This window comes from Sceloporus occidentalis, unplaced genomic scaffold, assembly GCF_023333645.1.
Source record: "Sceloporus occidentalis isolate IW3139 unplaced genomic scaffold, rSceOcc1.0.p SCAF_1, whole genome shotgun sequence".
Classification (NCBI taxonomy): domain Eukaryota; kingdom Metazoa; phylum Chordata; class Lepidosauria; order Squamata; family Phrynosomatidae; genus Sceloporus; species Sceloporus occidentalis.
In genome coordinates this window covers 177,814,868-177,833,406 of record NW_028316981.1, presented here as the reverse complement: position 1 = coordinate 177,833,406, position 18,539 = coordinate 177,814,868, and the positions used below count along the sequence as shown (strand labels likewise).

At 42.8% G+C, this 18,539-nt stretch overlaps 1 protein-coding gene across 2 annotated transcripts; it reads left to right on the top strand.

The window, feature by feature from the left end:
- Window positions 1-739: 739 nt before the first annotated feature.
- Window positions 740-16,930, top strand: LOC149322831 (adiponectin receptor protein 1-like). Of its 2 annotated transcripts, none has more exons than XM_089483666.1 (8): window positions 740-799; window positions 1,697-1,892; window positions 4,505-4,657; window positions 9,674-9,845; window positions 11,392-11,578; window positions 13,802-13,989; window positions 16,361-16,554; window positions 16,723-16,930. In XM_089483666.1, the coding sequence occupies exons 2-8, from the start codon at window positions 1,794-1,796 to the stop codon at window positions 16,849-16,851; spliced, it is 1,122 nt and encodes a 373-aa protein (XP_089339792.1). In that variant the 5' UTR covers window positions 740-799; window positions 1,697-1,793; the 3' UTR covers window positions 16,852-16,930. The 2 variants fall into 2 exon arrangements, with proteins under 2 accessions (XP_089339792.1, XP_089339801.1); XM_089483675.1 differs by lacking the exon at window positions 740-799 and adding an exon at window positions 1,111-1,234.
- Window positions 16,931-18,539: the final 1,609 nt, after the last annotated feature.

Below are 18,539 nucleotides of genomic sequence, written 5' to 3'. Positions count from 1 at the left end.
TTTATTTTATCTTGATAAAAACATAATTTCAAATACATAATAGATTTACAATCGCCTCTTATAATTAATCCTGGAAACCAATAATTGGCATTTCTCCCCACTTAAACTTTTTATCACTAGTTCCCAATTATTAAGACATTTCTTCAGACTTTCATTTTTCACGAGTCGTGTCACTTTCTCAAATTTGGCCATTTCTAATAACTTTAAGGACCAGTCTTGTACCAAAGGGCTGCTAGTACTCTCTTTCCAATTCTGAGCTAATATGATTCTAGCTGCCAACATCATATAAAAATAATAATAATAATAATAATAATAATAATTGTTTATTTATTAACCGCTTTTCCAACGATCAAAGCGGTGTACATGTCGTTAGCCGAGCAATAAAACAGATTAAAAATCTACATCATAAGATACATATTAAAATAGAATTAAATTCAGACGACATTAAATATATCCTGGCCTTACTTTTCCTTAGCCTCTTCTTTAAAAGGGGGGGGGGGCAAACTGCCTTTCTTAGTGGATACTGAAGTGAAGTAATTTGGCTATAATGGATAGATGGACAAGTGTATATAAATGGCATGGGTGGCCCTTTAAGTGTTTCCATAGCAACGGCAAAAAGGAGGATGCCTCCAAGTGCCAGAAAGGCTGGACCAATCCCAGCATCCAGGGATGCTCTGGCTGTGACAGGAAGTAATCCCAGTTTGATGGGCAGGGTGCTGGGCTAATCATAGGGAGAGGCGGGGCTTCAGGGGGGACCTGGTCCTGATGCTGCTGATGCTGGTGCTCTTGGGCGAAGAGGGTATGATGGAGCTGGTGGGAGGGAAGGAAGGAAGGAAGGAAAGGTTGGGGGGATATTGGGGGGATCTAAAAGGAGGGAGCCAGGGGTCAAGGGGAGCCCTCTCAGGGGTGCTGTGGGACAGTATGAAGCCTGGCACAGTCTAGGGATCGGTCTGCTGGGGGTTGGTGACGTGATGCTCTATGAATGAGGCTGCCCACAAGAATGGATGCAGAGCAGTCAGGGTTGGTTGGGGACAACCTTTTGCTTCCCAGTCACGGCTTGTAAGACTGCCATGGTAGGCCTGGGTGGGAACCACATGGGGAGCCCACCACTTTTTCAGCCGCACATCTGAATACCACCGGGAGTCCAAGGGTCAAAGGCCACGGATCAATTTTCTTCGGGCTTAACGTCGTGCTGCATGCCCAAGGGATAACAACAGGTTGCAAGCAGTGACAGGTGACCGAGAATCATTGAATCATTGAGTTGGAAGAGACCACAAGTCCATCCAATCCAACCCCAAGCCATGCATGAACTCACAAGTATTGTGAGGAATGGTGTTGGGGAATCATAATAATAATTTTAAAAAGCCAAAGAGAATGGAAAATAGCCAGAGAGAGTGAAGAAATTTTGGGTAGGAAAGGTTGTCTTAAACCTGGGGCAGAGTGATTGCAAGAGTCGTGGTGTGTGCATTTTGAAGGGAGGCAAAAGATAAGTATACTCTTGCAAAGGTGTCAAGGGAACAAGGTGGCTAGATAACAGACCACTGTGGGGCAAATATGGAGGGGGTGATGTGGGGTGGGGGTGATTATAGATTATTCAGTGAGGGATAACTGGTAGTATGTGAGTTTGCGGGGGGCTGCCAAAAAGGATTCAAGGATTCATCCCTCTGCACCCCTTATTTCCTCTGCTTTCTCACAGAGACAGTGGGGACCATGGGGCTGGAGGCTTGCAGAGGGAACTGAGCCTCGGCCTGTGAAGAGACCCAAAGGTGTGAGCCCCTCCCCCCGCCACCATCATGGAGCCCCTGAAGGAGAGGGCTGGGTGGTGCGCAGGATACCGGGGGGAGGAGGCGCTGGCTGAAACGAGACCCCTGCTGCAAGAGGACCCTTGTCAGGTGAGTGCAAGGAAGGCCACATACCCAGGTCTCCCAGATTGTATTAATGGTCTTTTGTATCCCTTGCATTGAGGAGGGATTCCGGGCCTCAAAGGATTTTGCTTAGAACTGATTCCCAAAGATCTTAAGAATTGCTTTGCTGGATGAGACCCAACCCAACCCAAAGTCCCTGGAACCCAAACTGCATTGCTGGATGAGACCCAAGTCAGAAGAAGGACCTGAATACAATACACAAACATAGCAGTGTTAAGATGGGGAAGTAGGCTCAAGTTTACAAAAGTTCATGCCACCAACTTCCATCTTTCACTTAGACTCCATCCACACTGCAGGAATAATATAATCTGACTCTATGTTAATGCCATGGCTCAGTGCTGTGAAATTCTGGTAACTGTGGTTTGTTCAAGCCCCAGAGCTCTCTGACAGAGAAGGCTAGCTGTCTAAAAAAACTACACTTCCCAGAATTCCACAGCATTGAGACATGAGAGTTAAAGTGGTGTCAAACTAGATTACTTCTGCAGTTTGGATGCAGCCTTAGTCACAAAGGTGCTGCAAGACTCCTTTGCATGCTGAATGCAATAGTAACAAACTCCTCTTCTAATTCTGGCATGTTCAACAATTATTATAAGGATCTTTCCTTTCTGTGCTAGCCATAGACTGGCCACCACAGCACAGGTTCTGTCCTCCATTATTTTGCTTATCCTCCAGCAAACATGAGTTGATCACGTCAAAGTCCACTTAGCATCCAAAAGTGGATATCCAGATGTCTGAATGCTCACAAACAAGGTGTGAAAGTGATGTGATGGCAGTGGCGTCACTAGGGTTGGTGTTACCTGGTGTGGTAACTCATTGTGTCATCCCACATTGACTTGCTCCCACCCCACACCATACATAATCCTTAGTAATGTGTTTTTGGGTTTTTTGTACTAATGTTACTCACTAATCATAATTCCTGCATATCACTGAATGTCATGGTAATAGTTGTCACATAAACAACTAGCAAAATTAAAATTATACCTTTAAATTACAATATCATACATACGCACAGCCTCAATGCATTGACATATAAAGTGGTTTCTTGGTACCCGCTAGGGTTTGGTTCCAGGAACCCTCGTAGATACCAAAATATGTGGATGTTCAAGTCCCATTAAATACAATGGAGAATAAAATGGTGTTCCCTTATATAAAATGGCAAAATCAAGGTTTACTCTTTGAAATTTATATATCTTTAAAATATTTTAAAGCTGTGGATGTTTGAATCTATGAATATGGAGGGCTGACTGACTGTACATAGTTTCATGTTGTTGAAGTAAAAAATTGGTGAAAGGTGATGCTTTTACAGAAAATTTTAAAAGAATAAATTAAAAAAAATAAAATTTACTTTTAAAAGACCCCGAAACATCTCCTTTCAGCTTCTACTAAGACTCACACACTCACCTCATCTCTTCAGCATTTTAATGGGACACATGCAAATGCCATACTCCGTTTCTGGTAAAAAGGCAGATGTTTGAGGAGCAGTGGTGTCATTCCCCTTAGAATGTCACCTGGTGTGATATTCACTTCCCGGACTCCCCTAATGATGCCACTAAGTGATGGTTGCTTATTTTCTGACCGAGCATTTAGTATGTAGAGACGTAGGCCACCTCTGAACATGGAGGTTTGTTGTTGTTGTTGTTGTGGTGGTGGTGGTGGTGGTGCGCCTTCATTTCCAGACCCTATCACAGGGCTTTCTTGGCAAGATTTGTTCAGAGAGGGTTTGCCATTGCCTTCCCCTGAGGCTGAGAGTATGTGACTTGCCCAAGGTCACCCAGGTTTTTTTGTGGCTGAGCTGGGAATCAAACCCTGGTCTCCTGAGTCGTAGACCAACACTCAAACCGCTATTCCACGCTGGCTGTCTTGAACATGGAAGTACTTTTTAGTTATCCTATCTAAAAGTCAATGGTAGATAAAATATGAAGTCTGCCTGAAAGTTAAGGCACTTATTCTCAGTAACAACAGCAGCAACAACAACACTTTATCCTCTTCCTTGCCCCACATTCTTTCCTCAGGTACTAAGTGAGGGTGAATTTAAGCCTCATATCCTGATCCACTGGTAGCCATTTCTGGTTTCTGGTTATCATAACAGAGAAAAACCTTAGATCAGTGGTTTCCAAACTTTGGTCCTCCAGATATTTTCAGCTTCAACTCCCCGAATTTCTGACTGCTGGCCAAGTTAGCTGAGGCTTCTGGGAGTTGAAATCCCAAACACCAAAGTGTGGGCATCGCTGCCCTAGAGTCTATTCCTTGCCATTTCCATTCCTTATCTGCTCAGTCTATAAGGGTAGACCTTCAGATGTGGAGTTGTTCTTCTCAGCATCATTGGCTATGTTAGTAAAGGCTCATAGAAGATGCACTTCAGGAACAGCTGGAGGGCCATGTCTTCTTGTACCTCTGCCACAAACCCTCATAGAATCAGAGAATCATAGGATCATTTTGGAAGAGACCTCAAGGACCGTCCAGTCCAGCCCCATTCTGCCATGCAGGAACTCTCAGTCAAAGCATCCCCGACAGATGGCCATCCAGCCTCTGTTGAAAGACCTCCAAAGTATTCTGCTGTGTGTGTGGTTTTTTTTCAGGATGGCGTTGACATGGGCATTGAGCCCACAGGCTGGGGGTCTGATGACCCGGACTTAGATGAAGATGAGCTCGGCCCAGATCCTGTTCGGGTCCTGATGTTGCCGCTCCAGGCCCATCACGCCATGGAGAAGATGGAAGAATTTGTCATGAAGGTCAGAAAAGTAACTCACTGAGCCCATTAAACAAGTCAGAAGTTCCCAGGGAGCCCAAGCACAAATGAAGACAACCTTCAGTGTCTTCCTCCAACGTGGCACCTTTGAAACTAACTGAAAGGAAGAAGTTGGCAGCATGAGCTTTCATAGACTTAAGTCTACTTCTTCAGATGCATATGTGATTTTATATTGGATATATATGTTTTAATTGTTTTTAATTTTATTGCAATTTTAAAGGTTTTATCTGGGAGCCGCTTTGGGTCCCTTCGGGGAGAAAGGCAGGATATAAATGAAACAAATAAATAATAAACAAATAAATTTGGTGGACCAAATGCATCTATGAAAGTTCATTCTGCCAACTTCTTCCTTTCATTTAGTCTCAAAGGTGTAACGAGATCTCTCTACATACCGATTCTGCAGACCGATACCGCAATTGCATCTTTGACTTCCTCCAAAGTGGTTGTTCTCCTATGAACCTGGGCCATGTCCTTTTCTTCCTGCATGAGCCCAATTTGTGATAAGGTAAACTAAGTATGTCACTGACATTATGACTTCAGTTGCTGTCCACTGCCCTCCTCCTTCCCAGCTTCAGCAAGCAGGGAAAAGAGAAAACACAAGGTTGGCCTTGTGTAGGTTTTGTGTGAATGGTCACACAGTACTGTGATAGTTCTCCTCTGCCATGACAACACCTTGTGAACCAGCTCCAGGGCTGTTTGAAAGAGGAGCGAGTCCCACAGGCCATATTACCCAAAATTAGAGAGAAGTGAAAACATAACTGGCCCCACTCTCCTGGCATCCATGTAGCCCTGTCCATTGTAGGCCTGTGTCTGAAGGAGGCCATGGGCTGGGGGGATGAGGCAAGACGAAGGAGAAAAGAGAGCCATGATTCAGGAGATTCAGAGGACTGCTTCAAGGTTCAGGCAAGTGGGAATTAACTGAGGACATGAAAGCCTGGGCAGGGTGACCTGGTGGTATCCTCCTTTGCCAGGAACATGCCCTGCATTTCTACCTTCTGCCCAGGTGGCATTTCAAAACATCCTCCTTTTTGCATATGATTAAGACGTATGAATTTATATTTATATTAGGGTTTTTAGCCTTTATTTGGTAATCTCCTACATTTTTCTTGAATGCTTTACATTTTGCGGTGCCTTGTCCTCCTTTACAGTGATGACATCTGGTCACTTTGGGCCTGGCGCCACTTCCCTGAGTGTCAACCTCAGAAGTTACTGCAATGTTTAGTTTATTGGTTACATTGATATTATTATTATTATTATTATTATTATTATTATTATTATTATTATATATTTTTATATCCCACCCTTTTTCGAAGACTCATTTATATAAAGATCATCACCATCATCAACATCATCATCATCATCATCATCACCACCATATCACCCTTTCCCAAAAACTCAGGGCAGCTCACAACATTAAAAAATAGTACAATTAAAAATAGTACATTAAAACAGAATTAAATTATTACAATATTAAAACAAGTTCCATGCTAAAAGAATAAAATTCAGTTAAAAAGATTAAAAAAATGTTACAAATGCTTTAAAACAATACAACATCCCCCAGGCCATGCTTTAAAAACTTTCTGTTTTAAAATACTTATCTAAACATTTATAGCCCACCTTTTAGTTTTAGCAAAAATAAAACTTGTAGCATTGACAAAACCCATTTCAAGCACTCAAACCGTGCCACCAAAATGATTTCACAATAGTAAACCTGTTGTGCCTCAGTAACTTCTACAACCGACTTGTCACTGTGGTTTACAAGTTTTAACTATAGTTTACTGGTTTTAACTATTAATATTAATATTAATAATGTTTAATTATTAATATTGTTATAATATTAATAAAGTTTTCTTTTTAGCTTTTGTAACCAGCGTTTTTACTTCTGTCTTTAAAAATTATTGTAGCCTGCCTTGAATCTCATTGTGGGAGAAAGGTGGGATATAAATCCCTGAAATTAATGAATACTTGCAAGGCAGGTGTCAAGTATTGCTTTTCTATCTAGAAAAGGGTGGGATGAGGCTGAGAATGCATGGGCTTCTCAAGACTGTTCACTAAATTTGTGGTTGAGGGACCAAAGAGGTCAGAAAAGGGCAGATGTGCATTTGTTTATTCATATATAAAGCAAAGGGGCAAAGAGGCCTGATATTTACATAGAAAAGTCATGGGGGTGATGGGAAACTGAGCTGGCCTTTCTTTCCCCATTTATTTATTCAGAGTGATTTATTATTATTATTATTATTATTATTATTATTATTATTATATTTTCTTATATCCTGCCTTTCTCCCAATATAGGGACTCATTCACACTGGCTCTTCAGCCACAAAGTCTCTTACTTTATCGCACTGGGGCTAATTTCAGCATTAAAGAGAGAATAAAGCGCATTTAAAGCATCCTGCAAATAAAGCGAAAATGGCGAGTAATTGCTCAAATTATTATCACACGCAATTGCACATATAAAGTGATATCAGAAATGCATTGTCGCTGAAATCCCAAAAGTAAAAAGATGCATGTTAATGCTTTTTTGTGACCACTGTAATGGTGGGCTTTGTTCGACGTTGTGTGACATTGTTTTGTGTAATTATGTGATTTTTCTGGGATAGTCATGGGATAAACTCCCAATCAACTCCTTAGAGTGGCTTATAGCAATAGCAATAGCAACTACATTTCTATACCGCTTTCTGATGTACTAAGCGTTTTACAATGTATAAGCTAATATAGACAAGGTGACCAGATGTCCTCACCACAAAGGAGGATGAGGCAGGGCAAAATGTGGGATCTTCAATAAAAGTGTAGGACATGACCAAATAAAGGCTAAAAACTCTAATAAAAATATAAATGTATGCTTCTTAGCTATGCTCAAAATGAGGGACATTTTGGAATTCATCCTTGACAAAATGTTGAAATGAAAGACATGTCCTGGAAAAGGAGAATATATGGCCATCCTGTTTATAGATTGCTAATTTAAAAGTTTTCTTTCCTCAGGTTTACCATCTAAAAAGATATGAAAGGTGAAGGGAATGGCAGCAGAGACTGGGATTAAATCCAGCAGATACTTCCGGTTCTTCTCTCCCTCCATTTGTCTCTTAGCCTGGCTCACTTTTAGTATTGTTTATGGGACAGGGAAAAGGTACAGAGGTGATGGAGTGTGTGTCGGTTTGCGTTTCGGACTGAAATTTCAGAGGTTCAAGTTAAATCCCCACTCAGCTGTGAAACTCACAGAGTGACATTTGGTCATTCTTGCTCATCCTAAACTACCTCAACAGATTGTAAGGATAAAGTGTGAAGGAGAAAAGCCACATATATATGGGGGTCTGTTCACACTACACAGTTACTGCACTATGGTTCCACTAATTGCCATGGTAGCTTCCTATAAGATCCTGGAGTCTGCAATATAGGGAAGGGTTGTTACGACTTTCCACCAGAGATCTCCTCTTCTGGTGGCTCTGACCAAACTACAAAGCCCAAGATGCCATAGGATGCAGTGGAACCACGGTTCTATAACTGTATAGTGTGAAATGGCCCACAGGCTTGATTTGAGTTATAGCAGAATATAAATTCAACCAATAATTAAGAAAAAGGGAGAGGGGGAATGGTTCCATTTCAATGTTAAAAATACTTTAAACAATACAACACACCAGCCCATATTTTAAAAACTTTATGTTTAAAATGGTTGTCTGAACAGGTAGGGTCTTAGCCTACCGGCGGAAGATCTTAACAATATACTAAAAAAAAAATTGTATCTACCTATTTGGTTGTAAGCCCCTTTGAAATCAATAGGACTTTTGCGTAAACCGGTATAGATTTGCATTATGAAAATCAATATGTTGTTTATGACTAAACATAGTTTAAACAGCAATGGGTTCAAATGTTCTCTCAACTCTGAAAGAATCTTGCCTTGTCCAAGGTCACAAAGTCAGTTTCAAGGTTGAATTAGGATTATTTGAAATTTCGCATTGTGAACAAAACAGTCTCTATTTTACTTCATGTACTGAATTGTTTTAAAAATGCACTGGATTTCTTTTGAATTTTAGAAATAAATTTCACTATTTCTCTCCAAAACACAGGAAAGTAATAGCCACAGCTGAACTGATAATGTTTCCCTCTTACAAACACAAATAGTTGGCTCCCTGGCCCTCAAAGGAATCTTTTCAGCTATGATTTTGTCAAGGGATAGGAATCTTTTCCAGGGATTTCTCAGTGCTCCCACAAACATACAACTTCCACATTCTTTAGGGATGTACCTCCTCAGTCTTCTGATATGGGAGACTGATTTGTCCCCCTCTAGTCTTCTGAGGACCATTTCCAAGGGAAGTTGGAAGTATAATCCAATGGCAATCCGAACGCAATCATGGGGTTTAACGTTATTGCGTGATAACCCACTACACACAAATTTGGGCAATGGGAAGTCAGTCCAAGCGCAATCATGGGGTTTGACGTTATTGCGTGATAGACTGCCACATGCAATTTCGGGCAATGGCAAGCTATTTTCGGGCAATGGGGAGTCAGTTCAAACGCAATTCGAATTCACATGAATTCGCTGAACTAGCGAATTCACTTGAATGCGTTCTGGCCCCACTTTCTTTTCATTCGAAATTAAGAGAAATTCCTCCCGTGTGATAAAGTCTCATATCTGTGGCCATTTGCTACAATTGATTATTTGTTCTTTAGAAACTTCCCATGCACCAAGAAGCCAACAACGGTCCATCCAGGGAATGCAATGGCAGTAAACCCCTTAAAACCATATTATGTACATCCACCTAGAGAAATCCCTTCTGAGCAATGTTTCTCTTGCTTTCTTATTAGCATAAACATATAAAATCCACAATCATAATGTATAGGCATTCTTTTAATTCCTGGTACACATTTAGTTTCCTGGATCATAGAAACACAGTTCCCTCTTACACTCCAAATAATACATTTCCCCCCTCAATCAGCTCACAGAAAAGTACAGGCAAGCTCTTTTCTGAGTCCCTTTTGCCCTCTCTCTTCTTGCTGTAGGTTTGGGAGGGCCGCTGGCGTGTCATGCCTTACGATGTACTGCCCGACTGGCTAAAGGACAACGACTTCCTCCTACATGGGCACCGGCCACCCATGCCATCATTCCGCGCCTGCTTTCGCAGCATCTTTCGCCTCCACACAGAGACTGGGAACATCTGGACACATCTGCTGGGTCAGTTCCAGGGCAATGGCATTGCATTGCTCCAGATAGTAGCAGAGGGAGAGGAAAGAGGAACAGTCTGGATTTGCTTTAAGACAGAGTGGAGCTTATCTAACATTTCCCAGTGTAAGAAGTGTTAACCAGTTTTGGAAATTCCAGTTAATTCAAAATATGGCAGCCATATGGGTCACAGGTCGAGGAGTGATCATGTCAATATTAAAACTCACTTCATTGGCTGCCAGTTACTTTCTTGGCAAAGTACAAAGTGTAGTTTATTACCTTTAAAGGTCTGGGTCCAGGTTACCTATGGGATCACCTCCTCCAGTATAATCTGCCCCATACACTCAGGTTCTCTGTGGGACAGTTACTTCAACAGGCCAGGACTAGATTGGCAGAGGATGCTTTTGTCAGCTGCCCCTAGAATGAGAAATTAGGCAGCCAGACAAGCTGTCTGAATTTAAAATAGTACTAAAAATCTATCCCTTCCAGCAGGCATACCCTGTCGATCTTAAACTATTAATTTATGTCTGGATGATTTTAACGTGTCATGGTTGTCTTAATCTTATGTTTAAGTGTTTTATCCTACAGGTTTAAATGGTTTTATGTGTTTAATTATATATTGTGTTTTAATCTATGTTATACCCTGCCTCAAACCCTGGGGAGAGGTGGGTAAGAAATAAAATTCATTTTATATTATTATTATTATTATTATTATTATTATTAACTAGGCTTGCCCTTTCATGCCACAATATTTCAATTTCAGAATATAGGTACTTTCTTATTAGCCTAAATTTTAAAATGTTTTTCTCAGCATAAAGGATTATAATTGGATACTCCAAATATGATTCTCCAATGGCTTTTCTTGACAGACAAAATTCTTATTACTATTTGTATTAGTAAGCTTCAGTGTCTGCTTGGAGACACGGATGAGAGTAGAAAATAAAGCTTTCTGAGGATCCTCACCTTGAACACAAAATGTACACTGTACAGCAAGGATGGAGAAGGAGAGGCTCCGCAGATGAGGCTCTCCGTCATCCTTCACCATTGGCCATGCTGGCTAGGGCTGAAAGGGCTGGGATCCAACTATATCTGATGGACACATTCCTCAGCACTATTGTAAATGAAAAGCAGAGGGAGATCCTGCAAACTGCCCACTCCCCAGACTGACAATGGGATTCTGATGCACCAGGCAGATATCTTTGTATTGCTTGTCAGTGTGGCCTTCTACCCTTTCCTAGTCAATAGTTACTTGTTTTGGAATACAACTCATAGCAGGGCCAACTGTAGTGCAAAAAGGAAAAAAAATGAACTTTTCTGAACTCTGCAAGACTGGAATCAATACCTTTAGCTCTGAGTTTTTTTAGCAAACATTTCCAATTCAAGACCTGACTGTAGAGTTCCCATGCTAAAGGTTGTGCACTCCAAGTCTTGATTTGGGAATGCTCCTTTATCATCCTGGCCTAGCCCTGACCAAGCAGATTCATGTCATCCACCTCCCTGTGGTCCACCATTCTGAAAATGTTTGGGATATGTAGGTCATGTTCTTCTCTCTTCTTAGGGTTCCTCTTCTTTCTGGTTTCGGGCATTGGATACATGATCAGCCCCAACATGAAATATGTTGCCCCTATCCAGGAGCGAGTTGTCTTTGGCATGTTCTTCTTAGGAGCCATTCTTTGTCTCTGTTTCTCCTGGCTATTCCACACAGTCTACTGCCACTCTGAGAAGGTTTCTCGTACCTTCTCCAAGTAAGTCTGCACCTCATCCCCCAAATAACCCTCTGAGGCACAGGGCAAGGAGGTAGGGTTGCCATAATTCTGGACCTCCAAACTGGGACAAATGTAGGACAAAAGTAGGACAAAATTTTCAAATGTAGGACACATTTTTTTTAAAAAATGGAGGACACGCAAAAAATTGATGATCTTTTAAAAAATGTTAATATAAATGCATGTTTCTTAGGCATGATCAAAATGGAGGACATTTTGGCATTGTTCCTAGACAGATGGCAGAAATGTACTTCCCTTTTTGGCTAACCTCCCCCCCCCCATTCCAAACAGCATATTTGGGCATTGAAGAGGAGGAAGAGTGGAAAAGGCAGAGGAGGAGGAAGAGGAGAAGAAGAAGAGGAGGAGGAAGAAGGGGAGGAAGAGGAGGAGGAGAAGAAGAGAAAGAAGATGAAGAAGAGGAGGAAAAGGAGGAAGAAGGAAGAGGAAGAAGGGGAGGAAGAAGGGGAGGAAGAAGGGGAGGAAGAGGAGTAGAAGAAGAGATGGAGAAGAAGAGGAGGAGGAAGAAGATGAAGAAGAGCAGGAAAAGGAGGAAGAAGGAAGAGGAAGAAGGGGAGGAAGAGGAGGAGGAGAAGAAGAGATGGAGAAGAAGAGGAGGAGGAAGAAGATGAAGAGCAGGAAAAGGAGGAAGAAGGAAGAGGAAGAAGGGGAGGAAGAGGAGGAGGAGAAGAAGAGATGGAGAAGAAGAGGAGGAGGAAGAAGATGAAGAAGAGGAGGAAAAGGAGGAAGAAGGAAGAGGAAGAAGGGGAGGAAGAAGAGGAGGAGGAGAGGAGGAAGAAGAAGAGGAGGAAAAAGATGAAGAAGAAGGGGAGGAAGAGGAGGAGGAAGAAGAAGAAGAGGAGGAGGAAGAAGGGGAGGAAGAAAAGGAGGCAGAAGAAGAGGAGGAGGAGAAAGAGGAAAGGCTCTTTCCCCTACCTGGCTGCCTCCGTCGCCAATGGAGGAAGCCAGGCAAGGGAATGGGGCCTCGCTGAAGCCAAGCCCCAAACCCCTGCCTGGCTGCCTCCGTCGCCGTTTTGCCCCCACCCCCGGGATTCCCCCCCCCCCCCCCCCAGAGACGGAGGCAGCCAGGCAGAGGTTTGGGGCTTGGCTTCAGCCGTCCTCCAAGCCCCAGCCAAGCCTGCAGGACTCGCTGGGGGGGGGGGGGAGTCCTGGGGGCGGGGCCAAACCGGGGCGGGACCGTGCGGACCCGCCCCAAATCGGGAAAGTCCCGCCCCCAGGCGGGATATGGGAAGCCTACAAGGAGGTGATGGTTAGGAGCATTGTTTTATTTTTCTTTGTATTAGAACTCTTAAGAGACATGAATGTCTGGGCCATTTATGGCAACTTCTGCTCTAATTGGAGACAGATTAATATTTTAAAGACAACTGAAAGTGATGGTGATGCAGCTGGCCTGCAAATACTAAAGCTTGCTAGGAGTTTGGTGGCCTTCACTGTTTTGTTTAGAATACCCAGGGATCAGATTTATGTGGTACTCCAGACATTATTCCCAACATTTCTCATCGCTGACCAGGGCAGCCTGGAGTTGCAGTTCAGCAACATCTGCAAGGTTGTATGATTCCCACTTCTGGTGTAGACCAAAGCAGCCAAAGCAGGAAGTTTAGGCAGGATCATTTGCATTGCATTCTCTGTTTGTTTGTGAACCTGCATTTGGGTTGCCCATAATGTCCCTGATATTGAAATAGTTGGGGGAACTTTGGGCCAGGATTTAAATTTCTCAAGAGACCCCTGAACAATACCACACAGTATCTGCCAGCCAACCAGTGGTGATAAAAGTAATGGAGCTGCTGCTGTTGCTGCTACCACATAAGGCCCCCAGGCTCACCCTTTTGGAGGGAGGGTGCTGCAGACATAAGACAGAAATCCCAAAAAGGCCATTTTTCTGTGGGCTTTCTAAAACCATACCTGGTCATGGGTGTCTTGTATAGCATATGAACTGTGTTGGCTGAGTGGCACGCAATATGACTGACACCATCATTGTTGCCAGGGGTGAAGGTCTAATTTTTGTTTGCCATACTGCTGTGAGCCAGGAAACAAAGCAATTTAAAATAATGTCTGGGATCTTGCTGTGCAGTTGCAAAATTATAGATTTACAATCTCATAACTGCTGGGGATTCACATTTACAATACCTTATCGCTGATGTCTCTTAAATACTCAGGGTCTTGCTTTTCATTTTATATTCTATGCAGATTGGACTACTCTGGAATTGCCTTGCTCACCATGGGTAGCTTTGTACCCTGGCTGTATTACTCCTTCTACTGCTCACCACAACCCCAACTCATCTACCTCATCATCATTTGTGTGCTGGGTGTGACCGCCATCATGGTATCACAGTGGGACCACTTTGCCACTCCACAGTACCGGGCAGTCCGGGCAGGTAATTTATGTGTTCTTCTCATTTTATTCACTGTTTAACATATAGGTAGTGTCCCACCTAGAAAGCTAATAATATTTTTAAAAAAAGTGGGACCTGGTTGCCTGAGGTAAAAGCTCTTGCTTTTCTCTCAAAAACAAATTCATGGTGGGTTTATGTGGTTCTTTTAAAAAAAACCTACAAATAAAATCTCAATAGGTTATAACGCTGCAACAAAATTCATGTTTCCAGCTACTTCATTTCATTCGTTTCCCCCCATTTCTCACTCCCACCCAATGCAGTCAGCATTTTGTGGTTACTTTGAGTATGGCTTATTTAGGGCATGCATACCTTGCAGTTGGTATTTGTTTTTCTAATTTTTGCTTGTGTGCTTCTGCAAACCTTGGGTCTTCCCTCAGCTGTTAGTGATTATGTGGACATTTTCCATTCTTGGTTTGGGCCTTGTTTTAGTAGGGGATGTATGCCACAACAATACAGGGTATTGAAACTCTGTTTATTCCCTTGGACCTCCCAGCAGTGTTCAATATAATTAACTGGAAGACGTTTATTTATTTATTTGATTTGTATTTTGCTTTTCTCTCAAAAATTGGGATTCATGGTGGCTTTAGGCGGTTTTAAAAAAACTACAAATATAATCACAATAGGTTACAATAAAAGTAAGGTAAAGGTTTTCCCTTTGCCAAGATTGTTTAGTTGTGTCCGAATGTAGGGGATGGTGCTCATCTCCATTATTAAGCCAAGGGAGCCAGCGTTGTCAGAGACAATTTCGTGATTACGTGGCCAGCATGGCTGCACAGAACGCTGTTACCTTCCCACCAAAGTAGTACTCATTTATCCACTTGCACTTTTACATACTTTTGAACTGCTAGGTTGGCAGAAACTGGGACTAGTGTTAGGCGTTCACGCTGTATAGGTTATAATACAAAAACACAATTCAGGAAAGCTGGGAGCTGGAGGCTAGGCCTGCAAAATATAAATCAAATAAAGTGTGAGGGTACTGAATACTGCTGAGAAGTCCAACTGGATGAACAGGTTTCACTTACTCTGTTTTCCTTTCACTGGCAGGCAAAGACATTTTTGTTTAAGCAGGCTTTTAATGGTTAAGCAAGAAAGGTTCTTATTTAGATTTGTGTTTTATTTGTTTTTAACTTTTGGATGGCTTTGAAAAGATTTTATTGGTGTTTAATGTGGGGTTTTAAATTTTTTTTTTAATCATTGTAAAAGTCTTTAATTTGCTGTTTCTGGAAGCAGCCTTGGGTCCCATCTGGGCGAAATACAGCATATAAAATAAATAAATAGATAAATAGGCTGGTCTGAAACCTGGGGGCCACCATTTTTCAGCAGTCCCAGTCCTGTTTGGCTGGATTTTCTCAGAAAATGATGCCATGAGTTTATTGCTCTGCCCCTGGGTTGCTGGGCTATCATGCCCCAGAGGGAATCTACTTTTTGCCCTGTGTTTTATCTCATCTTCTTGAAGCTGTTGTAAAAATTCCTGACATGTCTCATCTCTGTGACTATTCAGAGCTTATGAGGTCCAAAATGTCATGCTCTGAGTAAAGTATTGTAGGTTAATAAGCCAATAACTAAATGAAATAATTCTACCTCCTTGACAATGATACTGGCGTATATGCTAATACTGATCCATGTTTTCATCTTCCCCATGTTTTGGACTCCAACTTCCACAGTTCCTTACCGTTGGCCACGTTGAATGGGACTGATGGGAGTTTTAGGCCAAAACATGTGGATGGCTAATGGGTTCCCCATTCCAAATATAAATACTAAGTACCTATCAAGATTTTTTAAAAAGGAAATTTGGAGTGAGAAAATATATAATCTAGTGGGAAGAAATTCATATGCTGTATTACAAGGGGTGGTTGTGAGGTGGGGGATGACCCCAGAGAAAGAGGAACAGGTTTGTATGGTAGCCTTACTCTCCAACCTGAAAGGCTTTTAATCTCATCTGTTCTGTGTCTGACCCAAGAAGGGTACAGTCCCAACACAACCCTTACTGGCGTTTGTGTTATGAAATAAAAATGGTAGGTGCTTTAATGGCTAACACAATGCCTATTGAGATTTCAAGGCTAAAGAAGCAGAAATAGGTTTACATTGTGCCAGTGAAAGTGCAGCATAATGGCCTGTGGGAGTTTTCAAATTAATATCAACAGTTCAGGTTGTGCATTCTTTTTGTGGCTTGGTTCTTACTACTCATGAGTGAGAAAATACTTTGTGCATGCTTAGGGATGCTTTCTCCATTATTGGCATTCAGCTCATGTTCTGGGATACTGAAGCCTTGTCAGGCGAGGTTTCTTTTAATCTCAGACAGACTCTCATCCAAGCAGTAATCTCTTTTTCTTTGGGGGTTGGGGCGGGGCAGGGGTGTTTCTGGGCCTAGGGCTGAGCGGGCTGGTGCCCACCCTCCATTTCATGATCGCGGAAGGATTCATCAAGGCCACAACAGTGGGGCAGATTGGGTGGCTCTTCCTCATGGCTGTCCTCTACATCCTGGGGGTGGGGCTCTACGCAGCCCGAATTCCTGAACGCTTCTTCCCTGGCAAGTGTGACATATGGGTACGTATGCTACCACGGGGAGGGACTTGCCTGGGGTGGGCTTTAAGGGCTGTGAGTTTGGAGAGCTATGGCTCAAAAAGAATGTTGCCAAGCTCTACCAGCATGACAAAGTCCTGGATTCAAATGTTGTCCCTCTTGTTTCCCCCTTCTTCCTCTTCTTCTCTCTAGTTCCACTCCCACCAGATCTTCCATGTACTGGTGGTAGCAGCAGCCTGTGTCCATCTCCATGGGGTCTCCCAGCTGCAGGCTTTCCGCTCATCCCTGGGTGGCAGCTGCACCGAAAACACTGTGCTCTGATAGCCTTTGAGGCTAAACTGACCACCTCTTCCGAGCGAAGGGCCAGCCCTGCAAGTCACTTGGCGTACCGTACTTGTTATGGACCAAGAGGGCAGAGCCACTCTTAAAGCCCTTTGCTCCACTTTAAGGAGTGGAATATTCTTCCTCCCCTTTCTCGTTCCTTGTAAACAAAAATATCTGTATTAAGTCCCAGATCTTTTTTTGCAGGATGGGTGGGGGCTCTCCTTTCCTTCTAGGCCAAGGAAGCCTTTTTGTGGTGGGGGAAGGTATGCATATATGTGTGTGTGTGTGAAAGATGCCAGAATTTATTTTAGCTGGTACAGAGAACCGAAGGAACAGATGGTGGTAGTGGCTGAAACAGTCCACTGAAAAAGCTTAAAATACTGGATGGGATGGTGAGTCTTAAAAAGTGGAACAGATGCACAGTCTCCTATAGGCTTAAGGGATGAAGTTTTTAATGTATGAACTGCTAAGGGATCTGGTATAGGTCTGACCAGGCTGCACATGTGTGTTCAGTCTATTTATGAAATACTGTCCTTCTTTTTTGGAGGGATTTCTTATTTTTAAATGGGTACCAAAAGAGCACTCTACCCAAGGTAAAATAATCCCTTCTTGCTCAAGCAGAAGCTGGGTTTATTGGGCTAGTAGAGGAAGGAGAGTCCAAGGCCTGGCTTCCATGCTCAGCCTGGCCTGAGGACAAGCAGTAAGCTAGGGATGGATAAAGCCCATCCCTGCTAGCTGTTCCTCCCTCCTCTTAAGGAGCCTAGTTTCTAGGGCTCTGATCCTTGCTAGAAAAGGGGTGCATGATAAGCACTTTGGGATGGGTGGGTGGGTGGGAGAGGAAACTTTATCTATTATAGCTGAGAAAATAAGGGTGGGATGCCTTTCTGGTGTATAAAGGCATTAGGAGTTTGGGCTGTGGAACTGTCCTATGAGGACACAGATGGTGACCTGCATCCTTTCACCAGCAAATTAGAGTTGAGCTGTTGTAGAAACTCATGTCCAGCTCTGTTTTTATTCCAGATAGATAGATTTAAAGACAAGATTGTCACTTTTCATGACAAACAGGATGGGTGGTTTGGTGGCTGGGGGACTTTGTTCACACTTTTAGGAACACTGTTGCTGGTGTCATATTCATCCAAAGCAACCTTCCTCCACCTGAGATGTGTGCCCATTATCCCCAGCCAACATTATTGCCTGGGGATGATGGCAGCTATAGATCAGCACATCTGCTAACCTTCAGGTTGAGGAAGGTTGATCTGGGACACCACAAATGCAACTCACCTAGAGGGCCCTCTCACTTGGTTTACCTTACATGGAAGGGCCACTAGTCCACTGGATTAAATGAAATGCTCTTGCTGTAGAATCCTCAGGCTTTCCCCCTTGGATTAAGAGATACAGAACTAAAAACCAGGGCAATATAATCAATTTTATATTATGAATGCCTCCCTTTTTCCCACAATTATAAGATCAAGTGGCTCTAACACCTGTCTCTGGCAGCACAGCGTCCCAGCCTCATGGAAACTCATGCTCACTAGGTCTCCGGATCAGCCTTGGACTCTGTAGTGGAAAAGCAAAGACTGAACTAGAATTTGGATTTTCTGATTTGTCAGCTGTAGGCACTACCAGAATTAAGCCCTTCTGTACTCCAACATGAACCAAGCCAACGTCTCTAAGGTCCAGGACAA

Coding starts and splice junctions, on each gene's coding strand:
- LOC149322831 (XM_089483666.1), top strand. CDS start 1,794: ATGGAGCCCCTGAAGGAGAGGGCTGGGTGGTGCGCAGGATACCGGGGG. Junction 4,658..9,673: donor TGGAAGAATTTGTCATGAAG/GTCAGAAAAGTA, acceptor TTCTTGCTGTAG/GTTTGGGAGGGCCGCTGGCG. Junction 9,846..11,391: donor CATCTGGACACATCTGCTGG/GTCAGTTCCAGG, acceptor CTCTCTTCTTAG/GGTTCCTCTTCTTTCTGGTT.